We start from the raw sequence: 18,012 nt of genomic DNA, 5'->3' as shown, positions 1-18,012 counted from the left end.
ATTACCGATTACCGCTGCTATTCTGGGTTTGTGGGAGAGAACCTAACATATTCATCTCAATTCAATATCAGTCTGTCACAGGGCAAGCCCTACTAACCCACAGGGTTGCGTATTAATTGATTGTGTGTGTGCTATATCACATGAAGTATCCTGTTCAAATAGCCCTCTTGAGTTTCTAATTTAACTATAGAAAATAGCTTTTCACATGATGTCAAAACATTGGATCATGTGTATTCTTTGCTGCAGAACAACATTGAAGAGACTTGATTTAAATGTCTTGTAAACATGCATTTATCCAATGGAGATGTAGGGACAGACACGCCTAGGCGCACCATAAATTGCCAGGTCTACATGTCTAGCAACACCCCATAAGTACATCTAATTCCTTAAGCTAATGCGGATAATGCCCTGGCCACATTGCGCAGTGGCACTGCTCTCCATGGATTTGGGGGATGCACATTTTACTCATTGCTTGAGGACAGGGAAGCCGTCATTGGCCGTTTCTATAACACTTTTAGAAGGCATTTCTTGTTTTTCCCGCATATTTGTTGAGAAAGCCATGGTCAGCAAAATGGTGAGGCTCTGTGATTTGACAAACAATTGGGAAATCACAAAGTTTGTTGGACATTTGAAGAAAAAATAATTACCATGATGAGAGTGGTCACACATGAACTTCAGGTAAGCACACAGACTGATATTTGCATTTATTGAATGTGTAGTTTGACGAGATGACTTATCAGGAAAGGGGAATTTCCAAGAATTGTATATGAATTGCAATTTCAACATTCACACTTTAGCCAACTAAACAAACAACCACATAACCAAAACAAGCTACATTATTTATTGGGTTGACCTATTTCAAAGTGTTGTGATTGGACAAAAATATTGCAATAAATCAGATAATTATAGATTTGGCTAGTATAGAATAATTTTTTTTTTAACACTTTATTAAGCACATCATTAATCAGACTAGGATCTTATGGCTATGAAGGAGATGTTTAATCAATAGATGGTTGGAGAAAAAATATCCCACATTTTTAACTTGTGCCATGCTTAATTAAAATGGTTTTGTTCAGTTCAGACCATGAGTCAAGTTGTGTGGGACAATAATTCATAATGGGCTTTAGATAAGAGCCTCCTTGCCCCTATTTAACCCTTGTGATGAGGCCCAAGGTTATGCCTTTTTGCATAGTGCTTACTTGAGAATAACAAGTAGTTTGTATTATTTAACCACATAGCAAGTTGACTCACTTGTTTGATCACCACCTTCACCCTGTCTGTGGTACACTCACGCAATTGTCAGACAGTGGCATCAGAGTTTTCAATCCCAGAGGCACAACATCGCGATACTTCCAGGAACGCGTTGCAAAGCAGACTCGACAGACCAGACCGACGTTTGGCAAGTCATTGGAAGAAGTAAAAAATGTGTTTAATTAAAAAAATTCTAATTCAAAAGGCAAAACCTAGGTACGAACCTATATAGTGCGTTAGGAAGGTATTCAGACCCCTTTACTTTTTCCACATTACAGCCTTATTCTTAAATGGACTAAATTGTTTTTTCCCCTCATCAATCTACACACAATACCCCATAATGACTGAGCAAAAACAGTTTTTTTCCCTCAATTTGAGCAAATTTATTTAACCCCCCACATTTACATAAGTATTCAGACCCTTTACTCAGTACTTTGTTGAAACACCTTTGGCAGCTATTACAACATCAAGTCTCCTTGGGTATGATGCTACAAGCTTGGGTCACCTGTATTTGGGGAGTTTCTCTCATTCTTCTCTGCAGGTCCTCTCAAACTCTGTCAGGTTGGATGGGAAGTGTCGCTGCACAGCTATTTCAAATCAAATCAAAGTTTATTTGTTACGTGTGCCGAATACAAACAGGTGTAGACTTTACAGTGAAATGCTTACTTACAGGCTCTAACCAATAGTGCAAAAAAGGTGTTAGGTGAACAATAGGTAGGTAAATAAATAAAACAGTAAGAATTACTGTAGCGAGGCTATATACAGACGGTTAGTCAGGCTGATTGAGGTAATATGTACATGTAGATATGGTTAAAGTGACTATGCACATATGATGAACAGAGAGTAGCAGTAGCGTAAAAGAGGGGTTGGCTGGTGGTGGGTGGCGAGACACAATGCAGATAGCTCGGTTAGCCAATGTGCGGGAGCACTGGTCTCCATCTCAACCAAACCAAACATCCTATTCTTTAACTTAGATTTTTGAAATGGAGATGTGAATCCAACGTATACATTATTAATTTGAAAACAAACTGGAATTAAATCCAGACAGTGGTACAAACTATCCAAGTAAAATATACATCTCCTTCAAATGTTGATATTTGGGTGCGTTGACAACCAAACACAATTCAATATCGCTAATTATACCATGGCATTGTTGAATACTTGTTTCTGATTGGCTTGAAGGGCATTCTAGAGTGTGCATTATGTAAGGGATAGTCAAGGGGCTATGCTTTCTATGGAAAATAATAATAGAATGTCCTTCAAGCTAATCAGAAACGAGTATTCAACAATGCAATGGTATAATTATGCAATAAGGCCCGAGGAGGTGTGGTATATGGCCAAAATACTACGGGTAGGGTCTGTTCAGTGCATTTGTAAAAATACAAATAACTGAAATACCACATTGACATAAGTATTTAGACCCTTTACTCAGTACTTTGTTGAAGCACCTGCTGAGATGGTTATCATTCTGCAAGATTGTCCTATCTCCACAGAGGAGCTCTGTCAGAGTGACCATCGGGTTGTTGGTCACATCCCTGGCCAAGGCCATTATTCCCCAATTGCTCAGTTTGGCCGGGCGGCCAGCTCTAGGAATGATGGAGGCCACTGTGTTCTTGTGGACCTTCAATACTGCAGAAAGGTTTTGGTACCCTTCCCCAGACCTGTGCCTCAACACAATCCTGTCTTAGAGCTCTGCGGACAATTCTTTCTACCTCATGGCTTGCTTTTTGCTCTGACATGCATTGTCATCTGTGAGACCTTATATAGACAGGTGTGTGCCTTTCCAAATCATGTCCGATCAATTAAATTTATCACAGGTGGACTCCAAATTGTAGAAACATCTCAAAGATGATCGATGGAAACACGATGCACCTGAGCTCAATTTCGAGTCTCATAGCAAAGGGTCTGAATACTTATGTAAATAAGGTAATTTCGTTTTTTTTTATTTTATATATTTGCAAAAATGTAAAGAAACAGTTTTCTCATTGTCATTATGGGGTATTGTGTGTAGATTGATGAGGCTCTTTTTTTATTTAATCGATTTTAGAATAAGGCTGTAACGTAACAAAATGTGGAAAAAGTGTAGGGGTCTGAATACTTTCTGAATGTACTGTATACCACGGCTGTCAGCAAATCAGCATTCAGGGCTGAAGCAGTTTATAATTATGCAATAAGGCACAAGGGAGTATATTGGCCATATACCACAACCCTCGGGCCTTATTGCTTAAATAACGCAAACAGTATATCAGCGAGGTAGAATAGTTCTTAATTCCCCTTTGAAGGTACAATGTACTTTCCATGTAGATTCCACGCCACAATACATTGGAAAATGACGTTGAAAAAACGTTGATTCCACCAGTTTGTGCCCAGTTGGAAGTTTGTTCGAACTGATTTGTGTTCAAGCAGCAGCGGAGTCACCAAAGATATTTACAACCAACCCAAGATAGTTCATCTGTGTCGTTTTCAATGGGAGTAAATTAAGCATAGTGAGCAGAATAAGCAAGGAGGTGGGCAGAGCCAAGCATGCGCTAGCGAGATCCTATTGGCGTGTGCTAGCATGTATTTGCATATTTCTGTTAGGGAACGCCTTCTCTGTGAAGTACACGTATACAATAACTAAATTCACCCTTGCACACCTTGTAAACAACATTTTGGCAAAGGGTCACGTCTACAAAACTTAGTGTACTCTGTTTGCAACTGATAATAGTTTTGGGAATAGAAAACTGTATTGAGATCGGACTTTTCTTTGGTGAGAAAATCATCCGAATGTCGGCCCAGTGCCACCTCACTCCATACAGATGTATACATACGGTGAAACAGCTGGCCCCTTGTTCTATCTGTGAACTCACAGTGACAGCACTGAGCAGCAGCTGAAAGGAGGTAGACTAATGGATCCCGCATGCGTAGAAATCTCCGTATTTTTAGCAAAGAGCAAGTTGGGTTCCTGAAAATCCGGAACCGCAGCCACTCCGCTATGGGTTGTAGCCTATAGTTTTTGTATTTTGAGGGATATAACTTCTTGCCACTGTGAGGCAGTAATACATAAGGTGATGGGTCAGGTCATAGGTTTGGTTAGTTATAAACGTAGACTCATCGAGATGACAAAGTAAACCGTAGTAGTGGGTACATTTCCGTAACAACAAAGAGCAATTAAAGGAGAGGCCTAAAGGAGAAGCTGTATTTTTACAACCAAATCTCTATTTTTTGTATGTTATAGAAAGGTCCAGACATCTTTTTTGAGATTTCACTTGTTTTTGAGAAACTTACCCCAACAGTGAATCATCCTTTTAGAGACGGCAAAGCTCTCAGTATAGTGATGCAGCTCTTTAGATGTTGTACACATGAAATTGTCATTCCAAACTTTATCTGCAATGTTATATTACAGTTTTCCTTTACACTGCTGTGCAGGCCGGGTGTGTCTATGTAGTATACGGACATAATTCATGATTTTTACTTTATTTTAGTTCGTTTTGGAGTCAAACAGTAGAGTTTTAGTTTTTCAAATGGGTTTGTTAATTATTTAATTTCAGTTTACTAAATCGTTTTTTCATTATTCTTTTTAGTTTCATTTTTAGTTTACGATAATAACCTTATAGTAAGGTTACTATGGGTGTGAAATACGTCAGGACGTGTGTATATTTAGCATTTTATCAGGAATCAGGTAAGACCCAGATGCAGACCGTGTCAAGGTAAACATGTTTATTAGAGCAACAGGGGCAAAGATACAGGACGGCAGGCAGGCTCAGGTCAGGCAGAGGTCGGTAATCCAGAGGTGGGGCAAAGATACAGGACGGCAGGCAGGCTCAGGTCAGGCAGAGGTCGGTAATCCAGAGGTGGGGCAAAGATACAGGACGGCAGGCAGGCTCAGGTCAGGCAGAGGTCGGTAATCCAGAGGTGGGGCAAAGATACAGGACGGCAGGCAGGCTCAGGGGCAGGCAGAGTGGTCAGGCTCAGTGTAGGCAGGGGTCAAAACCAGGAGGATGCGAAAAGAGAGATGGGGAGAAAAGCAGGAGCTGATACAAAAACCGCTGGTAGGCTTGAATAAACAAGACGAACTGGCAACAGACAGACAGAGAACACAGGTATAAATACACGGGGGATGATGGGGAAGATGGGCGACACCTGGAGGGGTTGGAGATAATCACAAAGAGAGGTGAAACAGATGGGTGTGACACATTTATCCTTTTGACGTGATATGAAAGTAGAGGGCCTTATGTTTCTAGAACCGAGTTGCAATTGTGAATCGATTCACGTTTAGATCGTGCCGGCCTATTTGACTGACATATGCTTCATCCTTCATTGACTCCCTGTCAAAACAAAAGAAATTGATTCAGTTAGTTGGAAGTGGTCCCTTGAACATATAGATAATTGGTGTGATCAAATGTAAACCATAAACATCACCTAGCATGCAACATCCCCACATAGTATTCATAATCCAATGGATAAATTGCCCGCTTAAAAATGCCATGCAAGGCAAAACACGGAGCATGCACTGTAATTGTGTATTTTTCTGTGTTGAGTAAGCAAGCTTGAAGCTTGGCTAGCAGCAAATCTCATTATCCAGTTCCTGCCACATGCTTTCCTGACTGAGGTCAGAGAGGCACCCATCCCTACCTCTGTCCTCAACCATCACATGTAAACACCAAGCCAAGCCTGCATGGGTGCACATGGACACACAGCCTCACAGCCTAACACACATCATCTATTGCGTTTTTGATGGCTGTAGACGTGTCACTTTTGCATAGGCCTAGCACTCCCATACATAGGCCTCAAACTTTGTTTTGTTGTCACCACTAGCTTCAGTGTTCTCTGCCTTGTGATGTCATTATTGCATGTGCAGGCGGGGTGTTGCTAAAAAAAGACTTGGCTAAGCCAATTAGAAGGAAGGTTGCTAATCCTGTTCTCAGATTCCCAGCCTGTTGGGAGGAAGTGAGCACAACTCTTACCAGCCTACAGGCAATGGCCTCTGATATCATGACTCTTCCTTTACTGTATATTGAAATGGAAATGGTTATTACACTAAATGGGAAATCTGACATTGATCTTAAATAGCTTAGTAGCACAAATACCTGTAGTAACTCAAGGCTGAGAGGGATCTCAGGTTCTGTCACAAGCCCCCATTGAAACCATTTGCCAAGACCTAGATGTGGTTTTAGTATTTTAGAAATAACACCTGCTGTCAAGTTATGAATACAGGCCTCATATCTTCATGCAACGACCTCAGACAAGAGATTTGTGAATCAAACATGTTGAAGAGTCTCTTCAGCCTCTTATTCACATAATTGCAGCAAACAATTGTCCAATTCAGAATGGGCAATTTACTCAAAAAAAGCTACACGCCAGTGCTGATGGTCCCTTTCCACACCCATTTGGTCTACCCCAGATGTTGATGTGAGGCTGGCTACTATTGCAGAATTATAGCACTGCCTAGATTTGTCTTTAGTGAGAGAGTATTTGTTTACTGACAAAATTCAGTCTTTCTGAGGTGAACAAGGTAGATCCAGTACAATCCAGATAAGCCTAGGCCATGTGTCCAAGTGAAGCATCTCTCTGGGAACCAGATTAGAGTGAGTCCCCTCAAGTCCTCTGAAGTTTAGTATGTTTCACAGATTTGTGTCAGTGTTTGGGTGTGTTGGACACCTCTGGGGGAAGGGTGCATAGGATTTAGTATTATTTTTCGGCCAAGAATGCAGCTCTGTTGAGATGCCATTGAGATCATCTTAAATAACAATACTATTTCAAAATCCTTCCACGTACAGTGTCTGTGTTGTCCACATAAGTCGTTGTTTTTTTCTGTAAAGGTTGTTTGATTGTTGCTCACATTTCATGTGTTTTACTTTCTTTCTCAGACCCATACCCTCCTGAGATGACAGGGAGTTTGTAGCAGGACAGTCTCACTGAAAAATCTACCATTAACACAAGGGAGGGAAGCCTGACATTATAATTTCAAAAATGGAATCATTTCAAAATCCTTACGGGGCCACGCTCAACCGTAGCCAATCGCTGATGAGTGGCCTGGAGAAGACCCCTCCCACCTGCAACAAGCCCACCCACTCTCGGAGCAGTAGCACTGCCTCCTCCCGTCACTCCCGGGTGAGTATGTCTCTTCCATCAAGAGAGTCACAATGACAAAGAATCAAAATCAACAAATTCAATAAACAATCAACACATTCACAGTCACTAACTAATTCAATTCTATATGTAAGGAGTTTTAGGCCCATCCTGCACTTGTTTAAATATCAAATATCCAAACAAAACTTCAAACTGGATGTTAACATTTCACAAACAACAGGACTGTCTCTAGATGGTTGTTGATGTGTCTGTTATGGTGTTGTCTCACCCTCAGAATATTAAAGATTGGGAGGTGATGGACGACCTTCAGGTGGACGTGACGTCAGGTGACAACCCCCAGGACCTGACCATCCCAGGCATCTGTGAAGGATACCTCCTCAAGAGGAGAAAATGGCCCCTGAAAGGCTGGCACAAGGTCAGCAAACTGTCCATTCATCACTATTTTGGAAATTAGTTCATTTTGGCCTTAATTCATGTGTTTATCCTACTTTCAGAGGTACTTTGTGTTGGAAACAGGGATCTTGCGATATTCCAAAACCCAACAAGATGTAAGTGCACATTCCCTTAATTATATATTTTAGTTAAATTATGAAAACCTCCCCATTAATAATGGAAAGCACTTATTTTTACTTTAAAGATCACAAGGGGAAAGCTCCATGGTTCATTAGATATCAGCCTTGCAGTCATGTCAATCAACAAGAAATCCAATCGTATCAATTTGGATGCAGGAGACATTCTATATCACATGAAGGTATGCCCCGTCCCTTTCACCTTATTTTAGCTTGTTGACCGTACTACTACATACACTAACATTCAAAAGTTTGGTGTCACTTAGTGATGTCCTTGTTTTTGAAAGAAAAGCAATTTTTTTTGTCCATTAAAATAACATCAAATTGATCAGAAATACCGTGTAGACATTGTTAATGTTATAAATGACTATTGTGCTGGAAACGGCAGATTTTTCTATGGAATATCTACATAGGTGTACATAGGCCCATTATTATCTTGTGTTAGCTAATCCAAGTTTATCATTTTAAAAGGCTAATTGATCATTAGAAAACCCTTTTGCAATTATGTCAACACAGCTGAAACTGTTGTTCTGATTAAAGAAGCAATAAAACTGACCTTCTTTAGACAAGTTGAGTATCTGGAGCATCAGCATTTGTGGGTTCGATTACAGGCGCAAAATGGCCAGAAACGAATAACTTTCTTCTGAAACTCATCAGTTTATTCTAGTTCTGAGAAATGAAGGCTATTCCATGTGAGAAATTGCCAAGAAACTGAAGATCTCGTACAACGCTGTATACTACTGCATTCGCAGAACAGGGCACACTGGCTATAACCAGAATTGAAAGAGGAGTGGGAGGCCCCAGTGCACAACTGAGCAAGAGCACAAGTACATTAGAGTGTCTAGTTTGAGAAACAGACACCTCACAAGTCCTCAACTAGCAGCTTCATTAAATAGTACCAGCAAAACACCAGTCTCAACGTCAACAGTGAAGAGGCGAATCCGGGATGCTGGCCTAGGCAGAGTTCCTCTGTCCAGTGTCTGTGTTCTTTTGACCATCTTAATCTTTTTATTGGCCAGTCTGAGATATCGGTTTTTATTTTGCAAATCTGCCTAGAAGGCCAACATCCCGGATTCACTTCTTCACTGTTGACGTTGAGATGGGTGTTTTGCTGGCACTATTTAATGAAGGTGCCAGTTGAGGACTTGTGAGGCGTCTGGAACACAGGAGTGATGGTTGCTGATAATGGGCCTCTGTACACCTATGTAGATATTCCATAAAAAAATCTGACGTTTCCAGCTACAATAGTAATTTACAACATTAACAATGTCTACACTGTGTTTCTGATCAATTTGATGTTATTTTAATGGACAAAAAAATAGCTTTTCTTTCAAAAACAAGGACATTTCTCAGTGACCCCCAACTTTTGAACGGCAGTGTACACAACTTAATAAACTAAGTTGAGTATTGTCTAAGGTTAAATTGAAGAACAGTTGAGTTGGATTATCTTTTTGGTATTACTTTTAGATGCCTGTAGTAATTAAAATGAACTTGACGCCACTCTTCCTGTTCTTTCGTCTCCTAGGCCAAGAGTCATGAACTGTTCTACATCTGGGTGACCAAGCTGAGTGCCCACCGCATGTTCAAGAAGAATGAGGCTGCTCAAGTGCACAATGGCTTCCTCCAGGCCTTGTCCCAGGGCACCAGTGTGGCTGGACTAGCACAGCGGAACGGCATGCAGGACGTGGTAAATTCTCTTTGTAGAGATCCAGTCTCTGTTGTTAATGATAGTGGTTCATAGTCTTGTATTGACTCTCTTTCTCCTCTGTCTGTCTGTCTGTCTGTCTGTCTGTCCGTCTCTCTCTCTCTCTCTCTCTCTCTCTCTCTCTCTCTCTCTCTCTCTCTCTCTCTCTCTCTCTCTCTCTCGTCCGCATACCAGTCTTCCTACCAACACTACCAAAGCACTACAGGCTCTTACATGGGTGAGATAGCTGCACCAACACTGTCAGAGTTTCCCTCGGTCAACCCTGGGGTGAATGGGAAGGTGTCAGCCTGGTTACAACAGACTCATGACCCAGACAGCTGTGCTGAAGGTACTGCACTCTTATCTTGTATACAAAGTACACCCAATATGTTATAGTTATATACACTCAGGGCTCCCGAGTGGCGCAGCGGTCTAAGGCACTGCATCTCAGTGCTTGATGCGTCACTACAGACACCCTGGTTCGATTCCAGACTGTATCACAACCGGCCGTAATTGGGAGTCCCATAGGGCGGCGCACAATTGGCCGCCCTACAATAAAATTGTATTTGTCACATGTGCCGAATACAACAAGTGTAGACCTTACAGTGAAATGCTTACTTACAAGCCCTTAACCAACAATGCATTAAGAAGTTTTAAGAAAAGAAAGTGTTAAGTGAAAAAATAGAAAATAAATGTAACAAATCATAAAACAGCAGGAGTGAAATAACAATAGTGAGGCTATATACAGAGGGTACCGGTACAGAGTCAATGTGTGGGAGCACCGGTTAGTTGAGGTAATTGAGGTAATATGTACATGATAGACAATAAACAGAGAGTAGCAGCAGCATAAAAGAGGGGTCTGGGTAGCCTTTGATTAGCTGTTCAGGAGTCAGGACTTCAGGACTTGGCACTCTGGTACTGCTTGCCGTGTGGTAGCAAAGAGAACAGTCCATGATCAGGTTGGCTGGAGTCTTTGACAATTTTTAGGGCCTTCATCTGACACTGCCTGGTATAGAGGTCCTGGGTCGGATGCTGAACAGTTGCCATACCAGGCAGTAATACAACCATGCTCTCGATGGCACAGCTGTAGAAGCTTTGGAGGATCTGAGGACCCATGATCAATATTTTCAGTCTCCTGAGGGGAAATAGGCTTTGTCATGCCCTCTTCACGACTGTCTTAGTGTGTTTGGACCATGATAGTTTGTTGGTGATGTGGACACCAAGGAACTTTAAGCTCTCAATCTGCTTTAAACTCTCAACCACTGCAGCCCCGTCGATGAGAATGGGGCGTGCTCGGATCCTACTTTTCCTGTAGTACACAGTATTCTCCTTTGTCTTGATCACGTCGAGGGAGAGGATGTTGTCTTGGCACCACAAGGCCAGGTCTCTGACCTCTTATTGATGTTGGTGATCAGGCATACCATCGGAAAACTTGATGATGGTGTTGGAGTCGTGCCTGGTCATACAGTCATGAGTGAACAGGGAGTACAGGAGGAGACTGAGCACGCACCACTAAGGGGCCCCTTATTGAGGATCATTGTGGCACATGTGTTGTTCCCTACCTTTACCACCTGGGTCAGCCCGTCAGGAAGTACAGGATCCAGTTGCAGAGGGAGGTGTTTAGTCCCAAGGTCCTTATCTTAATGATGAGCTTTGAGGGCACTATGGTGTTGAACGCTGAGCTGTAGTCAATGAATAGCATTCTCACATAGGTGTTCCTTTTGTCCAGGTGGGAAAGATTGCATCATCTGTGGATCTGTTGGGGTGGTATGCAAATTGGAGTGGGTCTAGGGTTTCTGGGATAATGGCGTTGATGTGAGCCATGACAGCCTTTCAAAGCACGTCATGGTTACATAAGTGAGTGCTACAGATCGGTAGTCATTAAGGCAGGTTGTGTTCTTGGGCACAGGGACTGTGGTGATCTGCTTGAAATATGTTGGTATTACAGACTCAATCAGGGACATATTGAAAATGTCAGTGAAGACACTTGCCAGTTGGTCAGCAAATGCATAGAATACACGTCCTGGTAATCCGTCTGGCCCTGCGGTCTTGTGAATGTTGACCTGTTTAAAGGTCTAACTCGCTCGACTATGGAGAATGTGATCACACAGTCATCCAGAACAGCTGATGCTCTCATGCATGCTTCAGTGTTATTTGCCTCAAGGCGAGTATAGAAGTAATTTAGCACGTCTGGTAGACTTGTGTCACTGGGCAGCTCGCGGCTGTCCTTCCATTTGTAGTCTGTAATAATTTGCAATCCCTTCCACATCCCTCGAGCGTTGGAGCTGGTGTAGTACGGAGCTGTATTGACGCTTTGTCTGTTTGATGGTTTGTCGGAGGGCATAGTGGGATTTCTTATAAGCTTCCAGGTTAGATTCCTGCTCCTTGAAATCGGCAGCTCTACCCTTTAGCTCAGTGTGGATGTTGACTGTAATCCATGGCTTCTGGTTGGGGTATGTACGTACGGTCACTGTGGGGACGACGTCATCGATGCACTTATTGATGAAGCCAGTGACTGATGTGGTGTACACCTCAATGCCATCGGAAGAATCCCGGAACATATTCCAGTCTGTACTAGCAAAACAGTCCTGTAGCTTAGCATCTGCTTCTTCTGACCACTTTCTTATTGACCGAGTCACTGGTGCTTCCTGCTTTAGTTTTTGCTTGTAAGCAGGAAGCAGGAGGATATACTTATGGTCAGATTTACCAAATGGAGGGCGAGGGAGAGCTTTGTATGCATCTCTTTGTGTGGAGTAAAATCAAATCAAATCAAATGTATTTATATAGCCCTTCGTACATCAATCAGCTGACATCTCAAAGTGCTGTACAGAAACCCAGCCTAAAACCCCAAACAGCAAGCAATGCAGGTGTAGAAGCACGGTGGCTAGGAAAAACTCCCTAGAAAGGCCAAAACCTAGGAAGAAACCTAGAGAGGAACCAGGCTATGTGGGGTGGCCAGTCCTCTTCTGGCTGTGCCAGGTGGAGATTATAACAGAACATGGCCAAGATGTTCAAATGTTCATAAATGACCAGCATGGTCGAATAATAATAAGGCAGAACAGTTGAAACTGGAGCAGCAGCACGGCCAGGTAGACTGGGGACAGCAAGGAGTCATCATGTCAAGTAGTCCTGGGGCATGGTCCTAGGGCTCAGGTCCTCCGAGAGAGAGAAAGAAAGAGAGAAGGAGAGAATTAGAGAACGCACACTTAGATTCACACAGGACACCGAATAGGACTCCAGATATAACAAACTGACCCTAGCCCCCCGACACATAAACTACTGCAGCATAAATACTGGAGGCTGAGACAGGAGGGGTCAGGAGACACTGTGGCCCCATCCGAGGACACCCCCGGACAGGGCCAAACAGGAAGGATATAACCCCACCCACTTTGCCAAAGCACAGCCCCCACACCACTAGAGGGATATCTTCAACCACCAACTTACCATCCTGAGACAAGGCTGAGTATAGCCCACAAAGATCTCCGCCATGGCACAACCCAAAGGGGGGCGCCAACCCAGACAGGACGACCACATCAGTGAATCAACCCACTCAGGTGACGCACCCCTTCCAGGGACAGCATGAGAGAGCCCCAGTAGGCCAGTGACTCAGCCCCTGTAATAGGGTTAGAGGCAGAGAATCCCAGTGGAAAGAGGGGAACCGGCCAGGCAGAGACAGCAAGGGCGGTTCGTTGCTCCAGAGCCTTTCCGCTCACCTTCCCACTCCTGGGCCAGACTACACTCAATCATATGACCCACTGAAGAGATGAGTCTTCAGTAAAGACTTAAAGGTTGAGACCGAGTTTGCGTCTCTGACATGGGTAGGCAGACCGTTCCATAAAAATGGAGCTCTATAGGAGAAAGCCCTGCCTCCAGCTGTTTGCTTAGAAATTCTAGGGACAATTAGGAGGCCTGCGTCTTGTGACCGTAGCGTATGTGTAGGTATGTACGGCAGGACCAAATCAGAGAGATAGGTAGGAGCAAGCCCATGTAATGCTTTGTAGGTTAGCAGTAAAACCTTGAAATCAGCCCTTGCTTTGACAGGAAGCCAGTGTAGAGAGGCTAGCACTGGAGTAATATGATCAAATTTTTTGGTTCTAGTCAGGATTCTAGCAGCCGTATTTAGCACTAACTGAAGTTTATTTAGTGCTTTATCGGAAAGTAGAGCATTTGCAGTAGTCTAACCTAAAAGTGACAAAAGCATGGATTAATTTTTCTGCATCATTTTTGGACAGAAAGTTTCTGATTTTTGCAATGTTACGTAGATGGAAAAAAGCTGTCCTTGAAATGGTCTTGATATGTTCTTCAAAAGAGAGATCAGGGTCCAGAGTAACGCCGAGGTCCTTCACAGTTTTATTTGAGACAACTGTACAACCATTAAGATTAATTGTCAGATTCAACAGAAGATCTCTTTGTTTCTTGGGACCTAGAACAAGCGTCTCTGTTTTGTCCGAGTTTAAAAGTAGAAAGTTTGCAGCCATCCACTTCCTTATGTCTGAAACACATGCTTCTAGCAAGGGCAATTTTGGGGCTTCACCATGTTTCATTGAAATGTACAGCTGTGTGTCATCCGCATAGCAGTGAAAGTTAACATTATGTTTTCGAATAACATCCCCAAGAGTAAAAGTGGTCTAGAGTTTTTTTCCCTCGTTGCACATTTAACATGCTGGTAGAAAATAGGTAAAACGGATTTGAGTTTCCCTGCATTAAAGTCCTCTGCCATTAGGAGCGCCCCCTTTGGATGAGCATTTTTCTGTTTGCGTATGGCCGCATACAGCTCATTGAGTGCGGTCTTAGTGCCAGCATCGGTTTGTAGGGGTACATAGACAGCTACAAAAAAATACAGATGTGAACTCTCTTGGTAAATAGTGTGGTCTACATCTTATCATGAGATACTCTACCTCAGGCATGCAAAACCTTGAGACTTCCTTAGATTTTGTATACCAGCTGTTGTTTACATAGACCACCACCCCTTGTCTTATCAGAGGCCACTGTTTTATCCTGCCGAAAAAGCTTAAAACCCGCCAGCTCTATGTTATTCATGTTGTTGTTCAGCCATGACTAGGTGAAACTTAAGATATTACAGTTTTTAATGTCCCGTTGGTAGGATATACGTGATCGTAGTTCGTCTATTTTATTATCAATTGATTGTACGTTGGCTAATAGGACTGATGATAAAGGTAGATTACCCTCTCGGCGACGGATTCTTACAAGGCACCCGGATCTTCGTCCCCGATAGCTCCGTCTCTTTCTCCTGCGAATGACGGGGTTGAGGGCCTTGTCGGGCGTCTAAAGTAAATCCTTCCCGTCCGACTCGTTGATGAAAAAGTATTCCTCCAGTACGGGGTGAGTGATCGCTGTCCTGATGTCTAGAATCTCTTTTCGGTCATAAGACATGGTGGCGGAAACATTATGTACAAAATAAGTTACAAATAACCCGAAAAAACATACACAATAGCACAATTGGTTATGGTATCGCAAAATGGCAGCCATCTGCCAAACGTATAAATAGAGGATTTTTTGTACTCATGCAAACAATATCTATAGCTCCTAATTATCATGAATCATGGACGACCACAGTTAGGAGATACAAGTGTTTTGGTCTTAACTCCCCAGGAGAACTGTTCTAGGACCTGCCCTAACAGCATCTGTATTGTTTTCGCAGAGCTGAACCGTTGTCAATTGGACCTGTCTGAGCTGAACCGGCTGGTCCAGAGGCTGCAGTCACTGGAGGGGGGGCAGCAAACCTTCACCAATGGAGAGCTGCAGCGCATCATCAGCATGCAGGTGAGATGACGCAACACCACTACGGCCCAGTTCCAAACTAAAACTTCCTAGGATAGGTTTAGCAATGTGGTAATGGTTCCACCCCAGCCGTCTCAGAGGGTAGGATCAAATATCAACACTTAACCAGATGTTTCATGTCTACACATTTTCCCAGGGGCTAGGGGTGACTTTGAAACTAGGCATACCAGTGAGTTGCAGGACAAGGGTGTGAGACATGCTCAAATTTAGTAATGTAATGAGACAACTGGCTCATCCCACTGGGCAAAAACTGGTTGAATTAACATTGTTTCCACGCCATTTCAACCAAAACATTCAACGTGATGACGTTGAAAAGGGAATTTGATATTTTCTTCACCCAACTTTACTAAATCCAATGACAGGGTGAAATGTTGGGTTGATTTCACGTTGAATTCATGTCTGTGCACAATGGGATGCCTGTTCAGTGATTTAAGATGAGTCTGTTTTTTTAATTCCACCAAGAATCTTTCCCTTGAGAAACCCAAGAAGTCCAGGTCTGGCAAGATATGGGGTCACTCACGCACAATGTCAAGGGTGGAGGCCCTCGGAATGGTAAGACAGGTTTGTAACACATAAAGCATTTGGTTTTAGCTGTGGTTCTTAGATTAAATGTGAAGGTGATTTAGGAAAACTTCAGACTCACCTTTTAGTTTTGACTTATGGATATTGTTCCAGTGAATTTTCCAATGGATTTGGTACTAATATTCAGATATTTTTAAATCCCCCAAATCCTGAAATTCCTAAAGGTGATTGTGTACCACTAACCAATCTGTTATGAATAGAATGTGTTGCTTTTGTGTATTAGCCAACCCAATCCCCTGATAACTTTTAGGCTTCTTTTTAATCCAAAGCCTTTTCGTGGGATTACAAAATCGGTGAGTCAAGACTATGACACTAGGCAGACTGCCAAAGCATGGAACAACTAGTCCTAATTTAGCTCTTCCATGTTGTCCAGACAGCCAAATATAGACAAAGGGGTATGGAAAGTAACAATGGAAAGTAACATCATATCAGATGTAACTTTAGGGACAGAGTAAAGCAACGATTTTACAGTAAACATTGCTATCAGATGAAAGTTTGCAAATTGTAGTTGTGATAAAAGTTTGAGAAATAAGACATTTGTTTTGGCTAAAACCCTGTAGGACATACATGCTCCTAGAACTTGACGCTAGCTTTTAGCCTTCCATAGTAGTTATATTGCATGGCTTGTACACAGCTCTCCTTAATTTTCCATCTACATTTGAACATATTTAACATCTCACTAATGCGGGGAATCAGTGACTGACAAATACTGTAGAAAATGGCTATTCTGTATGTTCTACTTTTTCATTCTTCACCATTCCTCAATTTTGTAGCTGTCCTCCAGTCACCTGAACAGCTCTTCCCAACTGGGTGCGTCTGTCCCCTCCCTCCCAGACTATGTACCCTCCATCCCAGACTACGTCTGCTCCCAGCTGTCCCCTCCCACCAACACCTCTGCTGAAGGCAAGAAGATCCAGCAGGACATCTGTACTTTGTCCCAAAGAGGTCAGAGCCAAATACACACAGACACACACACACTTTGCCTTCAGGTGTTACTGTTACTACTGATGCTAAATGTGAATTTCTTGATTTTCCTGTCCCCATCAGTGCACACGTCCCTCAAGTCTGTGCATGAGGCCTTGGCCCAGGAGCGTCAGAGACTGCAGGACACTTACCACCAATCAACCACACAGGCTGAGGTAAGGGTACACACCTTCAAGGAGACAGGTTTGGTTTACAATAGACCTGTGAGTGCTTTTCGTCACCGATTCTGTCTGTTTTGCTGTCTTTCTCATGGTGTCTATTGTTCGTCACTCTTCCCCTCTCTTTAGACTGCATCTGGGAACCAGTCCCGCCGCACGCCCTCAGTGACAGACTCTGCAGCAGAGTATTTTGATGCGAGTGACGACGTCCTGAATGGGAGCTCCTCTGAGTCTGACGAGTCTGGTCTGAGCGACAGGACCACCAGCAACTCTGAACCTGAGGAGGGCCATGGTGAGTGTGAACTTAACTAAAAACGACGGAGAGTTTTGACCGTGTGATATTAGATTTGCTTCTTGTGTAAATATTTTCTGTCTGGATTTTAATGATTTGTATCACACACACACACACAGGCACGCACGCACGCACAAATGCACAAACGCACACGCACACGCACACACACACACAAATGCACACGCACACACACACACACACACACACACACACACACACACACACACACACACACACATACACACACACACACACACACACACACACACACACACACACACACACACACACACACACACACACACACACACACACACACACACACACACACACTGTGACCAGTTATCAATTAGAAGTAGTTTTTCAGTGTTGCGGTGTCACTACAGCCTGGGGTTCGATCCATGGCCGGGAGTCCCATAGGGCGGCGTACAATTGGCCCAGCGTTGTCCGGGTGAGGGGAAAGTTTGGCCAGGGGGGCTTTACTTGGCTCATTATGATCTAGCAACTCCTTGTGGCGGGCCGGACACCTGCAGGCTGACTTAGGTCGTCACTTGAACGGTGTTTCCTCCGACACATTGATGCAGCTGGCTTCCGGGTTAAGCGAGCGGGTGTTAAGAA

The 18,012-nt window shown here is 43.1% G+C and overlaps 1 protein-coding gene across 2 annotated transcripts in view; it reads left to right on the top strand.

The window, feature by feature from the left end:
- Positions 1 to 456: 456 nt before the first annotated feature.
- LOC109869890 (oxysterol-binding protein-related protein 7-like) overlaps positions 457 to 18,012 on the top strand; it is a 24,771-nt gene continuing 7,215 nt past the window's right edge. Inside the window, exons 1-13 of one of the 2 annotated variants that reach the window (XM_031805066.1) lie at positions 457 to 678; positions 7,101 to 7,344; positions 7,598 to 7,738; positions 7,818 to 7,871; positions 7,961 to 8,074; positions 9,418 to 9,579; positions 9,772 to 9,925; positions 15,239 to 15,360; positions 15,841 to 15,930; positions 16,230 to 16,253; positions 16,734 to 16,905; positions 17,008 to 17,099; positions 17,232 to 17,394. In XM_031805066.1, the coding sequence (XP_031660926.1) occupies positions 7,204 to 7,344; positions 7,598 to 7,738; positions 7,818 to 7,871; positions 7,961 to 8,074; positions 9,418 to 9,579; positions 9,772 to 9,925; positions 15,239 to 15,360; positions 15,841 to 15,930; positions 16,230 to 16,253; positions 16,734 to 16,905; positions 17,008 to 17,099; positions 17,232 to 17,394 (1,429 nt within the window). In that variant the 5' untranslated portion in view covers positions 457 to 678; positions 7,101 to 7,203. Of the gene's footprint in view, positions 679 to 7,100; positions 7,345 to 7,597; positions 7,739 to 7,817; positions 7,872 to 7,960; positions 8,075 to 9,417; positions 9,580 to 9,771; positions 9,926 to 15,238; positions 15,361 to 15,840; positions 15,940 to 16,229; positions 16,254 to 16,733; positions 16,906 to 17,007; positions 17,100 to 17,231; positions 17,395 to 18,012 lie in introns of both variants that reach the window. The other variant, XM_031805064.1, reaches the window with a different exon arrangement.

Source organism: Oncorhynchus kisutch, linkage group LG25, assembly GCF_002021735.2.
Source record: "Oncorhynchus kisutch isolate 150728-3 linkage group LG25, Okis_V2, whole genome shotgun sequence".
Lineage (NCBI taxonomy): Eukaryota > Metazoa > Chordata > Actinopteri > Salmoniformes > Salmonidae > Oncorhynchus > Oncorhynchus kisutch.
Note: the sequence above shows the minus strand (reverse complement) of the source record. Positions and strands in the feature narration are given on the sequence as shown.